At 43.5% G+C, this 19,481-nt stretch overlaps 1 protein-coding gene across 1 annotated transcript in view; it reads right to left on the bottom strand.

Annotated features, from left to right (window-relative positions):
- Positions 1-1,929: 1,929 nt before the first annotated feature.
- ALG12 (ALG12 alpha-1,6-mannosyltransferase) overlaps positions 1,930-19,481 on the bottom strand; it is a 90,579-nt gene continuing 73,027 nt past the window's right edge. The window contains exon 10 of the mRNA XM_085654047.1: positions 1,930-3,343. Coding sequence (XP_085510173.1) covers positions 3,112-3,343 — 232 coding nt within the window. The 3' untranslated portion in view covers positions 1,930-3,111. The remainder of the gene's footprint in view (positions 3,344-19,481) is intronic.

The raw sequence follows: 19,481 nt of genomic DNA, 5'->3' as shown, positions 1-19,481 counted from the left end.
AAAAGCTGTGACTGGATTCCCCATCTGAGTGGCAGGCTAAAGTGAGATTTCAGGATCCCAGGACTCTAGGAACTACCATAGTATTAGAGGATCTTTGGGATTCAAGGATCTATTGCAGGATTTGAGTATCCCACAGCGTATAAAAGCCACACCGAGGGCATGACCAGGTTCTTAGCTTTCCTCCGTTAATAGAAGGAAGGCTCCGTTGGGGTTCTGCTTTGGCTCAGCTATTCAACTTTGTTCCTGGGTCTGCAGTTGAGATTATCTTCAAGCCAGCCATGAAGAATATCTTCCTAGCCTTTTTTTATTTGGGGAGCTTCTTGAAATGCTTTCTGCAGCATCTCAAAGACTTTACTTGTGCCCTTGGAATTATTTGGCCTCTTCAGAGATCTCAGATTAGTGATTACTAGGGAGACATAGATACTACTTTGTTGGACTCCTGCTGGACCTTTATACTGCCCCCTGCATCTGGGATTCTGTCACACCCTCATAATTGTGTTTTAACAATTGTCTGGTGGGTTTCTGTGGTGTTATATGCAGATCCTTTGTAAATGTTGGTTTCTGATTGCCGTCTCAAGTATTGACACATAAACAACTGCTATAGGACATCGGAACATGACCAGTCTCATGACAATTCTTTCAACTCTAACTAGATAAAAGTACTATGCCATTGATATGTTGAATGTTTACCAGATTGCTGGAGTAAATCTGGTGTATGTATGCCTCATTTCCTGTAGAATATTACCATTCATGCTAAATCTGTGAATATTTGAAGTTATTGTAAGAGCAGAAAGTAACAATGATCTGTTTAGCACTTTAAAAAACTGTCGCTAATAAGGGACTGGATACAATAAGAAAGCCTCCCGGTCACGAGACGAGTCCTATGATTGATGTCTCTCCAAAGCACCTTCTCTCATAACCACATCTCCCTTGCTTCCTCTTCTCCATCAGCGCCAAATGCTGTTTTGGATGGGTTCATTATTGTCAAAGGGGAAGGAGGCTGGTGACTTTGATGTTGTTCCTGCATCAACAACCTGATCTATCATTAAGGGGTGACTTGGCTGTGGGGTATTTGGGACACATGATCACTCCAGAGGTTATGAAGATGGAGAAGAAGAAAGCAGCTGCTATACTGAAATTACCTAGTCAATTCAGATCAGCAAATCAGCAGGTTATTAGGATTTACCCACTTTTATAGGAGGTTTAGCCATACATTTTTCTGAAATGTTAAGGTCCATTACAAAGGTACTACAGGAATAGTTTTTGTTTGGTCAACTGAAGCAGATAAGGTGTTTTGTTGTTTAATAGAACGTTTTTGAAGTGCTCCAATTGTGCATATCTCTAATGCAGAATGTCCATTCAATTTGGAAACAGGTGCTTCCTATCATGTAATGGGTAGTGTTTTGTCTCAGCCAGATTCAAATACTAGACACAGTCAGAAAATATGTTCGGTTACCAAGTTAAAATCAATATATGTACATACATGTTCAATGTGTGCCAAGGCAGGATTTTGCACTGTAAACCTGTAGGATTTGTGTAATCTGTGCCTGTTCCACCTACCTTGGCATACTGTTCAATGGATTTTATTGTAGAATTGCCAAGTGATTAAGGTTTTATGCTGATTCTAGTGGGTAAGCCCAAGTTTTGTCAGTCACCTGTGTTTTTTCCCCCACAGGGCAATGGTTTACAAACTTTGGTGTTCCTCCGTGTCATTAAGCCACAATTATAGATGTACCAAACATACAAAGCACGTGACTTTGAACATTAAGGAGTGGGTGTACATTCAAACAAAGTCAACTTATGGGTTTTGATTAAAAACGAAAAAACCTGGTGTGCATGACTGCAGCATCTAACCAATAGAGATAGGGTCCAAGAAATGCTATGGGCTCCCATTTGCACTGCCATCTAAATAGACATTCTGAGGTACTCTGTTGAAATCTTGTTTAATTTTATTTTCATTTAGTCCAACAAAGGTTATAAACACCTGGAGCATTTGGATGCAAAAAGCATGGAATTCTGTACAAGGGGCATTTTCATAGATAATCCAAGAATGTATAATCTAAGCATAGTTTGACAGGCTCATGTGCTAACCTCAGTGCTTAATTTGTTTCGATCAGAATCCCCTAACCGACGCTGAAGAATGGCGGAGTTGCCACATATGAAGCTTTGTTATCTTGATTCCACCACATGCCTCTCATTAACCAAAAGACATTCCCTGCCCCTTTATCTCACTTTTTCAGGTTCTTTTTCATCCCTGCTTTCTTTCTTTGTCACCGTTTTTCTGTTTCTTTCTTCCACCCTTTTGTGGATTCTTCTCTCTTGCTCGAGGTCAAAGTCTGATGAGGAAAAATAAGTGCTGGTTACCAAAAATGAGTGCCGGTAGCTCCCATTGCAGCCACCGGCTCAAATCAGTGCACAGTTCTCTTCAAACAACTAATATCTCGCCCCATATAATATGAAAACGTTCTCTTAGGTTAAAAACCTTCATATCACTATCATATTACTTGTCCTTTAAAGTTAAATGAGGTTGATTTCCTAAATGCAAGAGAGAGAGCTAAGACAAAGGAAAATATAATTTCGGGGACTTGAGGTTAGAATGAAGATAATACAATTTGACATAATGTACAATCTTTAAAAATCCCGTTACTTTTGTTTTACTTTTTGATTTCAATATCTTTTCAGATTCTCAAAATAGGAAATGCACAAGTATGTCACTTGCAAAAAGAATCTTCCCTTCCGCATGTCTTAGTCTTTAGCTGCAGGTCTCTCCACAGATCCACAAGTTAAATCACATAGGCCCACCCACTAGCACCCAATCGTCAATGTACTACCCGGTGGCACAATATAAAACGGCACCTCCATCACCAAATTTCACACAAGTTTGTTGTCTCACAGACATATGAAGACCTTATGCTGAATGGGATCCCCTGCACATAAGGAGCTTCGGTTACATGCCTGAAACATGATCTTTCACAAACTGGATTTGTTCTCTTCTGCTGGCAGTGCTGCTTTGCTCTACTGGGAGCAAGATTCACCTATCATTCCAAAGATGACCATCTTTTGCCTGCCAACAATAATGTTTATGCACCAAATATTTTCTTAGATCAGTGATCACAAAGGTGCAGGGTTCTTTTCCAGCAGCACTAGCTTTGTTTCCAAGTATATATGCAATGGAGGTAGAATGTTCTTGTCAAATCGATATCCCCCGAAGCCAGATATGTTTGCTAACACTTGGTGGGTTCTCTTGTAATGCGATAGGTGAGAAGGGTCCATTTCCATAAGGATGTGAGTGTAAGAAAACATCACTTCGTCTCCTGGTTTAAGGTCTTCTCTCTTGTCATAGCTGCAAATAAATGAAACATTGATTATAATAAAAATCTTTAGATTGTGGTATCTATTATTGGACAAACTAGTTTATGAAGGTGATTTAATGCATATGTTTTAAAAGGAGCATGCATGAAAGCGTCTGTAAATACACACATGCACAAAAGAGGCCTATTCACAATGGTAAATATACATACTTGTATATTTACTTATATATCTGTATGATACATCAAATGGTTTTTGTAATACATTTAGTAGTACTACTAAAGTCCTACATAGCACAATTCACAAACCTACACACTGAGACCTCCACCATTCCTATCTTTTCTATGCACAGATCTTCTCCACATATGCAGATACCTCAGCACACACATGCCTGTGTTTTGGTAGTAAATGTGGGAGGAACATGTACCGGGTCTCAATGCGGACTCAGAAGTGGAACGCGCCTTGTGGATTTAGCAGCACACCATTCCTTGGGGCTCAGGGTGAGCTTTTTAATCGGCATTTATTTTAAGAAGCATCCATCTGAGGACTTTCACGAATGGACTACACTTCCCAGAAAACCTTCACGTACAGCCTCATCTAGAGGAGCTGAATATCAGCGTATGATGTGGTTTATATCAGGAGGTGTGGCCTGCAATGCTTCTTTCGACCTCGATGCCTCGGAGGAAGTTATTCTAACGAAACGAGTAAGGCTGTGGTCGTATGCCTTGGAAGAGTGTACTGAGGAAAGCTGCCTGCATACCAATAAAAGCTTTTACAGGGGGAAAGCTAAGCCGTGTTCGAGTGCTGCTTTAATGTGGACACCCCTAGGAGCCTTTATATATATATATATATATATATATATATATATATATATATATACGAAGAAAATTGCAGAAGCCCAACTCCGATTTAAAACCATGCTGTTGTTTTATTCATCATAAAAGTGGCAGCCAGTAGACTCATTCAATCCTGGCGCGTTTCGGCGATCGTGCCTTGTTCACAGGTGAGTTCAAACTGATGTAAAATGTCACTGCTTAAATCCATGTGGTCACGTGTCCTGAGGTTATCTCCTACAGGCCCCAGAATGCACCTATGTTGTTAATTCATGTTCGTTCAGTGGTGCGCTTTTCAATCTATGCTTAATAGCATCTCTTTAACACCAAAGTTCGAGTTATGATCATTTTTATCTTCAGTGCAGACTGTTCATTTAAAAATTAGCTAAGTGCATTGTGTTGCTGCCACTTAATCTTGTTTGCACAGAAAACGGAATCTCCAGAGAGAGGAAAACCTCCCTCTTCACCCTTTCTCACCTGCGTAATCAATATTACCACGGAAGTCCAATGCTTAGTGCACAGGCAAGCAGGTCATGCCCCCTCATTAGTATCCACAAAAAAGAACTCCATTACCGGGGGCCTCCAACCCTGCAGGGCGGCTTCTGCCTTCAGGAATGGAGAATCCTGTTGAAACATGCAATGCGAAGAAAATTGCAGAAGCCCAACTCCGATTTAAAACCATGCTGTTGTTTTATTCATCATAAAAGTGGCAGCCAGTAGACTCATTCAATCCTGACGCGTTTCGGCGATCGTGCCTTGTTCACAGGTGAGTTCAAACTGATGTAAAATGTCACTGCTTAAATCCATGTGGTCACGTGTCCTGAGGTTATCTCCTACAGGCCCCAGAATGCACCTATGTTGTTAATTCATGTTCGTTCAGTGGTGCGCTTTCAATCTATCTAATAGCATCTAGAGATGCTATTAAGCATAGATTGAAAAGCGCACCACTGAACGAACATGAATTAACAACATAGGTGCATTCTGGGGCCTGTAGGAGATAACCTCAGGACACGTGACCACATGGATTTAAGCAGTGACATTTTACATCAGTTTGAACTCACCTGTGAACAAGGCACGATCGCCGAAACGCGTCAGGATTGAATGAGTCTACTGGCTGCCACTTTTATGATGAATAAAACAACAGCATGGTTTTAAATCGGAGTTGGGCTTCTGCAATTTTCTACGCATTGCATGTTTCAACAGGATTCTCCATTCCTGAAGGCAGAAGCCGCCCTGCAGGGTTGGAGGCCCCCGGTAATGGAGTTCTTTTTTGTGGATATATATATATATATATATATATATATATATATATATATATATATATATATATATATATATATGTATCTTTAATTTAAAGTTGAAATAATTTAATTTGTTTAATACGATTTCCTTTGGGGTATTATATTAAGTCTGTGCCTCTATTATCTTAGCCTTACACGTGCAGAGAACTCAGTTACTTTGGTTGAGATCGCTATATAAAAAGGACAGGGGAGGCGGAGGGAGGTCTTCCCATGCACATTTATTTTATAAACAGCATTTTGTAGTATGTCAGTAGTACTAATGTAACACCACTTTATATTCTACACAGTGCAGCTTGTGAATAGGTTACATCATAGCTTGCGAAAAGGCAGCATTCCTATAGAAGTTGAAAAACAAATTCTTCCAAATTAAAAACAAAACAAAACAAAGTGCAGGCTACAGGAAGACACAAGGAAACCAGATAAGTGTTCCGTTAACATATAGTGACATACAATACTAAGACACAGAAACTTTAAAAGTGTAACCCAAGAAAATACTAACAGTTTTACTTTATGACTCCTGTGAAAACCAAACCATGCAACAATAAGGACAAACGGCAGAAATGTGGGCACTATATCTTGTATTACAAAGCCAGCCAAGAAAATCTATTTGTTTTGGATTTGAAATATAAGGGCTGTTGTCTGATCCCACCCTCTCATTTAGAACACAATAGCTATTTTCAATGTATTGTTGGTCTGTTTGCCATACAGTTGCAAACATATGAGTTAAATCAGATACAGTTTATGTGGTAGAGACAATACTATGTTTGTTAATGCATTTTGTTACTTTACGTTTGGAGGAACTTACTTACAAAGCCACATTCACCATAGATCTCTAGGTGCTGGATTACAGACTTATCAGATGGTCATAGGCCAGCTCAGTTATATCTCATATGCTTGTTTTAAAGCCAGGTCTTCAGATTTTTTCCGAAAGTAAAGAGAATCTGTTGCCTGGCAGATTGTGATCGGCAGGAGATTCGAATTATCAGGAACTATAACCGAGAAGCTTCGGCCTCCTGATCTGCTCTTCTGGTATTTTGAAACAGTTAATGAGTTGGTGTGTAAATATCTTAGGTTGCATAAAGGAACATATTTTTTAGATTTTTATCTGAAATTAATATTTCGGAGCCAAGTTGTTTATGCTCTTAATTCATAGTTTGAATTGTATCTGTTGTTTAACTGCTATCCAGTGCATCTTTTTGTTAACAGAGGGGTAACGTGTATGCCGGGGTACACCAAAAACCAGCCGAACTGCTTCATTCTGTATCACCTGAAGTTTGTGTAAAACAGTGTCCGGTAAGCCGGCACAAATTACATTCACGTAGTCCAGTTGGGATAGAATGGATGCTATAATCATCATCTTATGTGCTTCAAAGGTCATTAAGGGGCAATTTTTCAGAACATTTTTTTAGCAGAAATGAGCATTTGGATACCACAGAGTTCGTTTGGATCTGCATTGATAGATTCCCATCTATCATGACCCCCAGGCTCTTGGAGGACAGGAGCGGGCCTAATTTACTAGGCCAGTATTGCAAATTCCAAAGCACAAGATTTGCTGTTATGTAAGACTACTTCTGTCTTGTCAGCCTTTAATTTTACATTTCTTAGTTCCATCCAACGAACAGAAAATCTCATGCTGTCCTGAAAGTGTGTCTTTGCCAAATGAGTGCCATCCAGATTAAATATTAGCTGTGAATTATCAGCATAATTAAATATTGCAGCTTCTGTTAACCAATTCCTTAAGAAAGGGTTTTATATAAAGGGTAACCAAATATGTAAGACAGAGAGTACCCTTGGGGGACCCCACACTCCAGTATTTCAGTCTGATAGGTAAAAGATCCCAGTTTGACAGATTGTGTGATCCGGCAAAAACGATTCAAGCCAAAGCAGTGCCCTTCCTTGTATTCCTGCATCCTTTACACAGCCGATCAAGATCTTATGATTGACCTATCTAAAGTCACAGAAAAATCTAGTTTTCATCTTAAGCCATTTAATACCGATAGTATGACGGTATCTGTGTTGTGGAGATGAAAGCCAGCTTGGATAGGGTACAAGAACTCAGTATCTCGTAGATGTTTGCACAGTTTTGCTGGAAAAAGAAGCAGGGATATGTGCCTACAATTGTTTAGGTACTTTGGATCTATGCCTTGCTTTTTCAGCAGGAGAATAACCTGTGCACGTTTAAAAGTGCTTGAGACTATCCCCTGTGTGAGTGATAAGTTGAGAAGATTTAATCAGGGGAAGATAAATAAAATTCGTGAAATTATGTAATACTTAAGGCAAGGTTCCCTGGGGGAGCCCGTATTTACTTTTACAAATAAGGAGTCCAAGCTATCATTAATGCCTGCAAAGTTTGTTATGTTTTCCTTGTTATTTTCCTTGTAAGGTTCAACTGGAGTTGACAAGCACCTAGGAATGGTCTCTTTAATGTTCTGAATTTTGATGATTAAGTAAGCGATCAACTCATCACAAAATACCTGAGAAGCAGTCACTTTAGCCGTTGCAGTATCAGGGGCAGTAAGTTTCTTGAGTATTTTGAACGTTTTTCTTTGTTTATTTGTGGCCTCCAAAATTCTGTTAGTAGAGTACATAAATTTAGTTGAGGTGAGCAATGTTGTATACTTAGGTAATTCCCCCTCATATCGTGCCTTGCTTTTTTCCCTGATATTTTCGTCGTCATTGTCGCTCTGATTGCTTTAGCTTACGTTTGGCTTTTTGTACATCTGTTGTCAACCAGGGAGCCAGTCTAGTCCTAGCAGGTGCAGTTGGTCTACATATTGGTGCATGAATATTGGCAGCTGCTGTCAACCAACAGGCAAAGTTAAGTTCAGTGGCTAGGGCGGAGTTGCTTTCATCAGGTTTTGATTGGCCCCTGGTCCTGTCTGGTCACAGACGGGCTTGCCTTCGGTGCGCCAGAGGGGCACTCGCTAGGCGGATGAGCTGGCTCTCTCATTTTATAGTTGACAGAAGCAGGCCAAATAAAGATGGCAAAAGCCAGGAGCGCAAACCTCTGCTCTGGTTAACAAAAGGCAGCCTCAACCCGGCAAACAAACCTCCAAGTGCAAGTGGCGGGAAGGGTGGGGCCAGTTGTTGAGTGCAGTTTAACTCTCTCAAACAATACAAGACCCAGTTTAAAACTACTACTGCATTAAATATAGAAGTTACTTTAAAAAAGCAATCAAACTGTTTCAATTTCAATTGATCAACAGATTGAAAAAATCAGTTACAAACTCACCAGATTCATTACTAGAATTTCTTGCTAAAATTAAAGAAAACTTTTAAGAGCAATTAAGGCGTTTATAAAGTAGTTGCAGCCCTCCAACAGGGTAATCACCTCCATCTACAATTGCCTTTCCAAATAATCTGCTATTACAAAATGGCCAACGTTCAAAAGTTTTTTGTATGAATCAAAAAGGTCTGTGCAAAAAAAATACATATCGATATAGTGTCAACTCTAAACACACGTAGAAGCAATGTTACCCTTTGCGTGCGTGCATATATATATATATATATATATATATATATATATATATATATATACACAAATAAATTATCAGGCTCAACAACTTAAGGTTTAAATAACAAGTTATAACATAGAGGAATGCAATATTCTCTAATCACATATGTTCAAATATTTTCCCCCAAGCATCATTAAAGAAATCTAATTTATCTCTGGTAGCAAAGGCAACTCTCGTTAAATTTAGTTTAGATTGGTGAGTTCAGATGACCATTCATTTATAAACACCAAGTTCTTGCCTTTCTATTTCAGCAGAATTGTCTGCATGTTATTGCTGCCTTTTGAATCTATAGTTTCTTTACTGGATCTTTAACTCATACGTCAGTTGTGTTGTTAAAAAAAAGATTCGTTTTTCTGTTGGACAGTGGTATAGGAAGCCCCCCACTCTAGCAGCTTAAGAGGGGGCTGCCACTGGCTCGATTACATGGAAAACTTGAGCCCTGTAAACACGAATTAGTTGTTTATAGGCATCTTCTGTCTGTAGTTCTGCAGACAATATGCTCATAAATAACGGTGTTAGGGAAAACCATACTCGATGGGTGCAGGCCTTGGGCTAACATGCACCGAAACAGAAATGATGGAAATAGTGGTAAAACACAGGGAGAGTAAGAAAAAGAAAAAAGATGGATGAGAGAGAACGGCGATAGTGAAACATTACGGAGAAAAAAATGGTGGGTAAATAGAAAGGAGAAAGATAGAACGGGAGAAGGATGGAATTGTGACAGAAAGGAAGGAAATGTGAAAGTAAAGAAGGAAAAAGGTTAAAGGGTACAGTGGAAAGGTGAAACGATGAAAGGATGTAAGAGTGAAAGGATGAACAAGTGAAATGGTGGAGGGATGAATGAGCATATGGCGAAGAATGAATACGTGTGTATGAGAATGGATGGATACATTCATATATTGATGGGTGAATGAGTGAAAGGATTTATGTATACATGAATTGATGAGTGGATGGATGGAAAATATTTGTTGGATGCGGCAGGTGGGTGGACAGAAAGGTGAAGGAAAGGACGCATGCATTATTAGATGGAAGGATGAATGGATAGATGGGTGGAATGATAATGAAATGGTGGAAGGAATTCCTCTAAAGAGGGTTGGGTTTGCTCACTTTGCATGGCCTTAACGATTAGAGGTTAGTTTAAGTGGGAGCTATTTTCATATTCTAGCTACGCCCTTGCTGTTAGATGAAGCAATCCTTATATTATTGTAATGATTACTTCCATCACCATAGTCCAAAACTAATTTGTTATTCCACACATTATTGTATGTTCCAAATATCAATGGTTTCTGCCCTACCTCACTGTAAAGAGTAGAACCCGTATGTAAAATAACTGATCGTCTAAACATTGGACCTAATGCTCAGCAGACGTCATTGTCCAGGAGATGTGACCACTTTATATTCAGTAATACCTCTAAAGACGCTTTTAGTCATTTGTTCTTTCCTAGCTCTGTTCTTTTAATACCACACACCTTGCAAGCTCGGAGAAACTTTGGATTTAAGACCCTTTCAGCAAATGGTTGAATGGTGATCTTCTTCTTTTGACCAAACTAAGGGTTTCTTGAGTGCTAACGAGGGCTTGCTCCTGACATAAGTTACAAGCTTAGAAGTAGAACGATGACCAGATACAATTGGATAAAACTCAAGAAACTGTTTCATTCACATCCAATCACTATTAGAACGGACCTTCAGATCTTTGACGTGAAATCCAGAAGCAATTACTAATGATCAACAGCACAATAGAGCAGGTTTACCGGATGCGTAAACTTGCAGGGTAACCCATATTTTGGGAACAACAGAGCAGGATTTCCAACCCAACGCCTGTGCATCAAAGTCCAGAAATCACTTAAAGAACTCCTCAGGTTTCTCATATGGTAATCAGTGCATAATATATAAAGCCACTGACCTATAGGGTTCAAAACTAAACCAGCATGACAAAACACCATTGTATAAAATACATTGCCTTCAAGATCCATATTTTGTCATTCTAATGTCGAAAGAAGGAATATGCTACTTACCAGTATGCATCTGTTCTTGGCATGTAGAGCTGCAGAGTTGTACACTTAGCATAGATCGCCATCTGGTGTTGGGCCCGGATGTTTGCAGTTTGTTTTTCTTCTTGGACAGTCTTTGGAAGTCACGAGTTTGGTGACTCCTCCTTCGGTCCGTATTGCGCATGGGCTTCGGCTCCATCCTCAGATTGTTTTTCGCCAACAGGGAAATGATGGAGCGTAGTAATAACAGTGAGAAACCCATGTGTTGTATCTAAATAAGATGTACTGGAACGGATACAGGTAGCCGGGGAGGCGGGTGGGCGTGTACAACTCTGCAGCTCTACATGCCAAGAACAGATGCATACTGGTAAGTAGCATATTCCGTTCGAGGCATATGAGCTGCAGATTGTACACTTAGCATAGATTATATAGCAGTACCCAACCCTAGCGGCGACCACCGGTATCCGTTGCAGCTGTTTGAAAAAGTGTCTTTAGTACAGCCTGGCCCACCCTAGCTTGCTGCTTGGAATGCACATGTACACAGTAGTGTTTTGTGAAGGTGTGCGGTGTAGACCATGTGGCTGCCTTGCAGATGTCATCTAAGGGTATATTCCCTAGAAAAGCCATAGAAGCCCCTAACTTTCTTGTAGAGTGGGCTTTAGGGGGAACAGATAATGTTCTCTTTGCCTTTTGATAGCAAATTTGTATGCATTTTACAATCCACCTAGCTATCCCTGATTTTGAAATGGGGTTGCCTTTATGTGGTGGAGAGAAGGAAACGAACAATTGTTTAGTCTTCCTGAAGGGTTGCGTTCTTTGTATGTAGTATAGTAACGCCCTTTTTACATCAAGCGTGTGTAAGGCCCTTTCTGCAACAGATTGGGGTTGCGAAAAGAAGACAGGTAATTCCACTGATTGATTGAGGTGGAAGGGGGAAATGACTTTGGGCAGAAACTTCGGATTTGTGCGAAGTATGACCTTGCTGTGATGCATTTGTATGTAGGGTTCCTGTATGGTGAACGCCTGTATTTCACCAACCCTTCTAAGGGAAGTGATAGCTACAAGGAAAGCTGTTTTCCAGGTGAGAAACTGTAGCTCACATTTGTGCATTGGTTCAAAGGGCGGACCCATTAGACGTGTAAGAACCAAATTTAGATTCCATACAGGGGAAGGTGGTGCCCTGGGAGGAATTACTCGTTTAAGGCCTTCCATGAAGGCTTTAATAGCGGGCACTCTGAAGAGTGATAAATGCTGCCTGTTTTGTAGATAGGCAGCGATCGCTGCTAGGTGTAGGCGCATGGATGAATATGCCAGGTTACACCTGTGAAGATGGAGCAGATAGCATATTATGTGCTGTATGGATGCATCTAGAGGGTTGATTGTATTGTTACGGCAGTAAATTACGAATCTTTTCCACTTTGCGGCATAGCATGCTCTAGTGGTAGGACGTCTGGCTTCCATGATGATGTTCATGCAATCAGGGGGAAGGTTAAGGTATCCGAATTCTAGGATTTCAGGAGCCAGATCGCCAGGTTGAGCTGAGCTGGGTCCGGGTGCCTGATTTCTCCATGGTTCTGGGTTAGGAGGCATGGGGATAGATGCAATTTTTGATGTGGTACCACTGACAGTTGTAGTAGCGTGGTGTACCACGGCTGCCTGGCCCACGTCGGAGCTACCAGAATGAGTGTGAGGGAGTGCTGTTGTAGCTTCCTGACCACTAATGGAATTAGTGGGAGAGGTGGAAAGGCGTATGCAAATCTGCCTGACCAGTTCATCCATATCGCATTGCCCTTGGACAATGGGTGTGGGTATCTGGCGGCGAAGCTTGGGCATTTTTTGTTTTCGTGGGTGGCGAAGAGGTCTATCTGAGGATGCCCCCACTGTTGGAAGAATGGGTGAAGAACTTGTGGATGCAGTTCCCATTCGTGTAGTTGTTGTGTTTGTCTGCTGAGCAGATCTGCCATGGTGTTTTGTACGCCTGGAACGTGCTGTGCCAGGAGAAAGATGTTTTGGGGAATTGCCCATCTCCATATGCTCTGGGCTAAGCGGGAGAGCTGGGGAGAGTGTGTCCCCCCCTGTTTTTGTATATAATACATCGCAGTCATATTGTCTGTGCGAATGAGGACTGCTTTGCCCGAAATCTGTTTTTGGAAAGATTTTAGGGCTAGAAAGATCGCCAAGAGCTCCAGGTGGTTGATGTGGAGCGATTTTTGCTGTGGCGTCCATAGACCTTGCATGGTGAGGTGTAGGAGGTGCGCTCCCCAGCCGGAGAGCGATGCGTCCGCTGTTAGAATCACCTGAGGAACCGGGTCCAGGAACGGCCGCCCTTTGGAAAGGTTTGTGGTGTTCCACCACTGCAGAGAGTGATGTGTGCGGCCGTCCACCAACACCAGATCCGTCAGCTGACCCTGGGCCTGGTTCCACTGTTGTGCTAGGCACTCTTGAAGTGGACGCATGTGGAGTCTTGCATGGGGCACTATGAAGATGCAAGACGCCATCATTCCTATGAGCTTCATAAACACTCTTGCTGGAAGAGAGTGTTGAGGAAGGAATGTTTTGCGTAAGGCTTGAATGCTTGTGATTCTGGCTGAGTTTGGATAGGCAATACCCTTGGAGGTGTCTATAGTGGCCCCGAGATATTGCTTTGTGTGAGATGGTATGAGGTGGGACTTTTGGTAGTTCACCGTGAAGCCTAGCTGGTGGAGCAGTTGGATGGTGCTGTTTGTATGCTGCACACATTGGTGGTAGGACGCGGCTTTTATCAGCCAGTCGTCCAGGTAAGGGAAGACGTGAATGTGTTGACGTCTGAGGTGTGCTGCTACTACTGCTAGGCATTTGGTAAACACCCGCGGTGCGGTGGTGACCCCGAAGGGGAGAACCGTGAATTGGTAATGTTGCTCGTCCACCACGAACCTGAGGTATTTCCTGTGAGAGGGGTGTATTGGAATGTGAAAGTATGCGTCTTTCAGATCCAAGGTTGTGAGAAAGTCTCCCTGGCAGAGGAGTGGGAGGACTTGCTGTAGGGTGACCATGTGAAAATGGTCTGAGTGTATGTAGGCATTTAGAGGCCGGAGGTCGAGAATGGGTCTGAGGGTCCCGTCTTTCTTTGGTATTAAGAAATATAGGGAGTAGACCCCTAGATTTTGTTGATTGACGGGGACCTGCTCTATAGCGTGTTTTTGGAGGAGTGAGAGTACCTCTTGTTTGAGCAGTGTGGAATGTTCTTGAGACATTGGACGGTGCCTTGGTGGGATATTGGGTGGGGTAGATGTTAGTTCGAGACAGTACCCTGACCGAATGATTTGGGTTACCCATTTGTCCGATGTTATGGACTCCCATACGTGGATAAAGTTTTGTAGTCTGCCCCCGACCGGAGTGGAATGGTCTGGGGGGAGCGGAGGGGAGTCATTGTGCGGGGGGGGTGGCAGAACGGGTGTTGTTGGTTTTGCCCCTGCCCTTATTGTTGTTACCCCTGTAACCACCTCTCTGATTGCCCTTTGAAAAGGTATTTTGAGGAGGGGACTTGTAGGAGGTAGAGGCGTTATCGGTGGAGGAGCCTCTGCCTGTGCCACGAAAGGACGAGCGTCGAAAGGAACGTTTGGAGGCTTGTGTTTGGAGTGCCCCCATAGACTTTGCTGTGTCTGTGTCCTTTTTCATCTTTTCCAGCGCTTCGTCTACCTTTGGCCCAAAGAGTGTTTCCTGGTCAAAGGGGTGATTGAGTATGGATGCCTGGACTTCAGGCTTGAAACCTGAGATCCTGAGCCAGGCGTGGCGACGAAGCAGGACACTGGTATTTATGGCCCTAGAAGCAGTGTCGGCTGCATCGAGGGCACACTTAATGGAGGTGTTTGTAATTAGTTTACCCTCCTGTATCAGGTCATGAGCCTTGTGCTTGTATTTTTCTGGAAGGTGCTGCATAAGAGCCTCTAGTTCGTCATAGTGTGCTCTATCATATCGCGCAAGCAGTGCTTGTGTGTTTGCAATGCGCCACATGTTTGCAGCTTGGGAGGCGGTGCGTTTACCAGACGCGTCCAGAAGTTTAGATTCTTTGTCTGGCGGTGGGGCATCTCCTGAGGATTGGGAGTTAGCCCGCTTTCTAGCTGTGGAGACAACTAGGGAATCTAGGGGAGCAGGGCCCTTGATGTAAGCAGGGTCTGTGGGTGCCGCCTTATACTTCTTCTCTATTCTAGGGTTCAGTACTCTGGCTCTGACAGGGTCTTTGAACACCTCTGTAGCGTGCTTGGTGACACCCTTAAGCATGGGTAAAATGGAAGTGGATTTGTCTTGTATATCAAATGTATCCAGTAGGAAGTCTTCTTCTACTGGTTCACTGTGCATGTCCACCCCATGGTAGTGTGCTGCTCTCTGCACTAAATGGTGAAACCCTAAGGAGTCCTCTGGAGGAGACGGTCTTGATGGGTATAAGTCGTCCTGAGGTACATTGGGTATATCAGGGTTATTGTAATCCTCCCATGGATCTGGGGTCCCTGGTGGAGTGGGATCCATTGGGGCGTCCGCCGGGTAATTGTCCGGATCCCCATCATCCGGATCTGGGGATGGGGTCGGATCGTAGTGAGGTACAGGTGGCGGAGACCTGTGAGGTGGAGGTGGTGGAGGAGGTGGAGGGGGTAGGGGAGGCGGTAGTGGGGAGGGCACTCTGAGGGGAGAAGTAGCAGAGTCCTTCCTTTTGGGTGGAGGAGGAGGAGCCGGAGCATCAAGGCGTCTTTTCTTGGTAGTTAAAGTCAAAAGCCCAGTCTTAGGATCTTTGGACAAAGTCTTTTGTAAAGGGTCTGGTGTAAACAGAGCCAATGGTGTCGAGTCGTCTGTCGGCACCGGTGATTTCGGAACCGGGGGTTTCGATGGTCTGTGTGCGCCATGCTTTTTTGAGGTCTCCGGGTGTTTCGGCGTCGAATGATGTTTCGGCGCCGGAGCATCGGTGCCGACAGATTTGTGTTTGTGTTTGGTCGGCACCGAGTGTCCAGGCTTCGGCACCGGTGGTTTCGGAGTCGAGCTGGATTTTGCAGTCTTCGGTGCCGGATGCTGTTTTTCGGCACCGGGTGTCGGCTGGCTCGATCCCGAGCTGCCATGAGACTTTGGGAGCTTCGACACCGGGCCCGAAGGTGGGGTGATCGAAGTTTTGGTTTTGCCCAGGCCGGCAGGCGAGGGAGTAACCTGAGTCTCTTTGGTTTTCGGCGTGGGGGTAGGAGGGGGCATATTACTCACGGCCCGCTGCGCTGGTGTAATGTCCTCCACGTCGGAGTCGTCGGCCTCGGAAGCGCTGACGACGTCTTCCTCCTGTTCGGTGTGTGTTTGCCCCGAAGCTTCGGCGTCGTCTCCGAAGATGTCCGGTGGAGCTGCGGAGGATGAGTGCGCCATGGTGCGTCGAGCTCTTCGATCTCGGATGGTCTTCTTCGATCGAAAAGACTTGCAGGCGGGGCAGTCTCTAGCCTCGTGTTCCGGAGAGAGGCAAAGGTTACACACCTGATGGAGGTCGGTGTGGGGAAATTTAGACCCACATTTTGGGCACTTTTTGAACGGAGTCCTTTCCATCGGCCGGGACCGGAGTCGCGGAGGGCCCGAAGGCCGGTGTCGATGAACGGGATGGAGAAAGTGCCGCTTCGAGAGATGAAGATGATGAAGGAACTCGAAGAATCGAGGATTTTCCGTCGAGGCTGGAACCGTAGAAGTTCGAAGCCGGAGCACGAAGTATCACATCCGAGCCCGATGGCGGAAAAAAACAATCTGAGGATGGAGCCGAAGCCCATGCGCAGTACGGACCGAAGGAGGAGTCACCAAACTCGTGACTTCCAAAGACTGTCCAAGAAGAAAAACAAACTGCAAACATCCGGGCCCAACACCAGATGGCGATCTATGCTAAGTGTACAATCTGCAGCTCATATGCCTCGAACCTATCTTTTAGACTCTGACCCACTGTAAAGGAACATATAATACCACACTATGGCAAAAAAGGAAGTGAGAACTGTTGGACCTGACATAATTGGAGTGGTTTCCCCCCCAACTTATTGCATTCAAACATCCTGTTTTTGCAGACTTTAGTTTTAGCTGGCCTTAGGACCCTGCGCACTTTATCACTGCTCATCAGTGCTAACGTGTTTATGCTCATTCTCTAAAAAAAATGGTAATTTTGGCTTACACCCATTTGGCACATTAATTTACTTTTAAGTCTCTAGCAAGATGGTAAAACATGTGCCCAGGGCCTGTAAATTAAATGCTTCTAATAGGCCTGCAGCACTTATTGTGCCACCCACTTAAGTAACCTTTTAAAATGTGTCTCGGGTCAGCCATTGTAGCCTGTGTTGACTAAATTTTGCAGCAATAAAAGCAAAATTATGTGGCATAATGCAGCACATTCTGATAGTATTGCTTCATTATTTTATCATTTTTACACCTGGTAACAGTGTCTGAGAAAACAGTTCACCCTAATTCGTGCCAATTTAACACCCAAATACAGCAATCAGCAACTGACAGATAACCAGTCATCCTTTTCAAAAAGCCTCCTGAAGTGCCGGAACCTACATTTTGGTTAAAATCAGCAATTTTTTTGTGCAGATTATGGGGCAAGTGCAGCAAATCTATAACTGTGCAAAAATTGCCACGGCTGCAGAATCTCCAATTCCAGTGGCCCTGATTTTAAGTCACAATTTTGAATATGCCACTTTTAGGAAGTTGGCATTTTTTTGTCTCAACCATTCGGTGCCTGCAGTCTGTATTCTGGGTCACATGACTAGGTGTAGTTGGCAGTTGATCTTTGTGTATTGCTGCCAGACAGAGAGACAAAGGAGCAATAGGTATTGACAGGATAGGCCATTTCTGACTTGATAGGGGGGCAGAGCGGTCACCTACCACACTTGTACATCACAAAGGCTCTGCCTGAGCACATTTACAAAGGATTTGACACTAGTCTTTTGTTTCCCAAGACAAGTTGGGCCAGGGCAGGGAGGCAGGAAATTCCAAGCACCTCTGTGGATTGAACCTACTAGAATCTTCTCCTACTTCAAAGCTGGCACAAATGATAAATAGTGGACCCTAAGACCCAACTCTTCAGCACACCTCTGGACCGATGGATGCTACAGCAGAAAGCCTGCTAGGCTGCTCTGTTGCCAGAAGAACTGCTACTCTGATGCCCTGTTTGCTGAGATGGCAGACTGGACCTGCACCCTTCTTCCCATGCTGAAGTGACTCCAAGAGTCAGCTGACTGATCTCCTGTTCTCAGCACCAGGGACATTAGCTCCAGAGGCCACACTGAATCTGCCCAGCTGACCTGATGCCTGGACCTGCCTAAGCCATGCTGGCTTCTCCTGGAGTGAGATTCTGATCCCCACGTGATGCCCCATAGGTCCTGCACCTCAGTTGAGCTCCCTCTTCCTAAAAAAACAAAAAAGAGAAATCCAGACGTTTTATTGTCTTTGCGAAAGCGAATGGACCTGTTCGCACCAAGATGTGCTGCCAGCACCGACTGCCAATGGGAAGCTCCGGTGAAACTGACTCTTTGTGTCACAGGGATGGCCAGCGACACCCGGCAACGTGAGGGCAACACTTGGTGCTACAGTGTCGACAGCTCACAGTGACTGCCAATGCGAATCTACAGCACTGACCGTCCGTAAAAACCAACAGGAGTTTTGAGCTGCAGCCCAGCCTGCTCTTCCCACTGCAGCGAAGACCATCCGCGACGCTCTACCTGTTCCTGGCGGCCCCTTGCACTGCGAATGGAACTTTTTGTGCTGGACTTTAAAAGGCAACTCTTTCAGTGGGACTAACCAGGTCCCTTTATCTGGCCCGTGCTCCATCACGGTTAGACTGAAATTATGACTTTCACCTGGACTCGCTCAACCAGATAACCATGAGTGGAGCTTTTTGGTAATAAAGTTACCGGAAATCTTTACAATTGTATATCTCCAGTTCCACTGATTGGATTTTTGTCGTTTTAGTCTCAAATATGTTCTTAGATATTAGTCTATATGTGTTTTGTATTCATTTTACTGTTTGAAGTGCTGCATAAATACTTTACACATTGCCTCCAAGTTTAGCCTGACGGCTTTTGTGTGAAGCTATCAGAGGGCTGGGTACAAGTTAATCTGGGATCTGCTTGAGACTTCACGCTGACAGTAACTGTGGTTGCTGCTTGAGTAGGGTTTCACCCACCTCAAACAGTAACCAGTTTTCCTACAAGAACTATTGGACGATTTCAGCACAGTTGGTGAAAACCTGAGAATTAGTATTTTTCATTTTTCTTGGAGATTTATCATTTGTACCTGCAGTTCACATACTGTTTGATTCAAAACTAGATATGTGGAAAATAAGATTTAAATTCTTGTTCGCAAAGGATCCTGTGGTCATCAGTAACTGAGGTTGAGGTGATGATCATAAGAAATGTAAATCCATGTACAGACTTACCCTTCAAGTTATTAATATTAATGTGTTGCAAAGTTTCTATTAGTTAGTCTTCAAAGCCATTAACAATGGATCTTTTCATATTGACACAAGGAAGATATGTATTTACTATGGTCAGC

Source organism: Triturus cristatus, chromosome 4_1 (genome assembly GCF_964204655.1).
Source record: "Triturus cristatus chromosome 4_1, aTriCri1.1, whole genome shotgun sequence".
Taxonomy (NCBI): Eukaryota; Metazoa; Chordata; class Amphibia; order Caudata; family Salamandridae; genus Triturus; species Triturus cristatus.
This window is presented reverse-complemented; position numbering and strand designations above follow the sequence as displayed.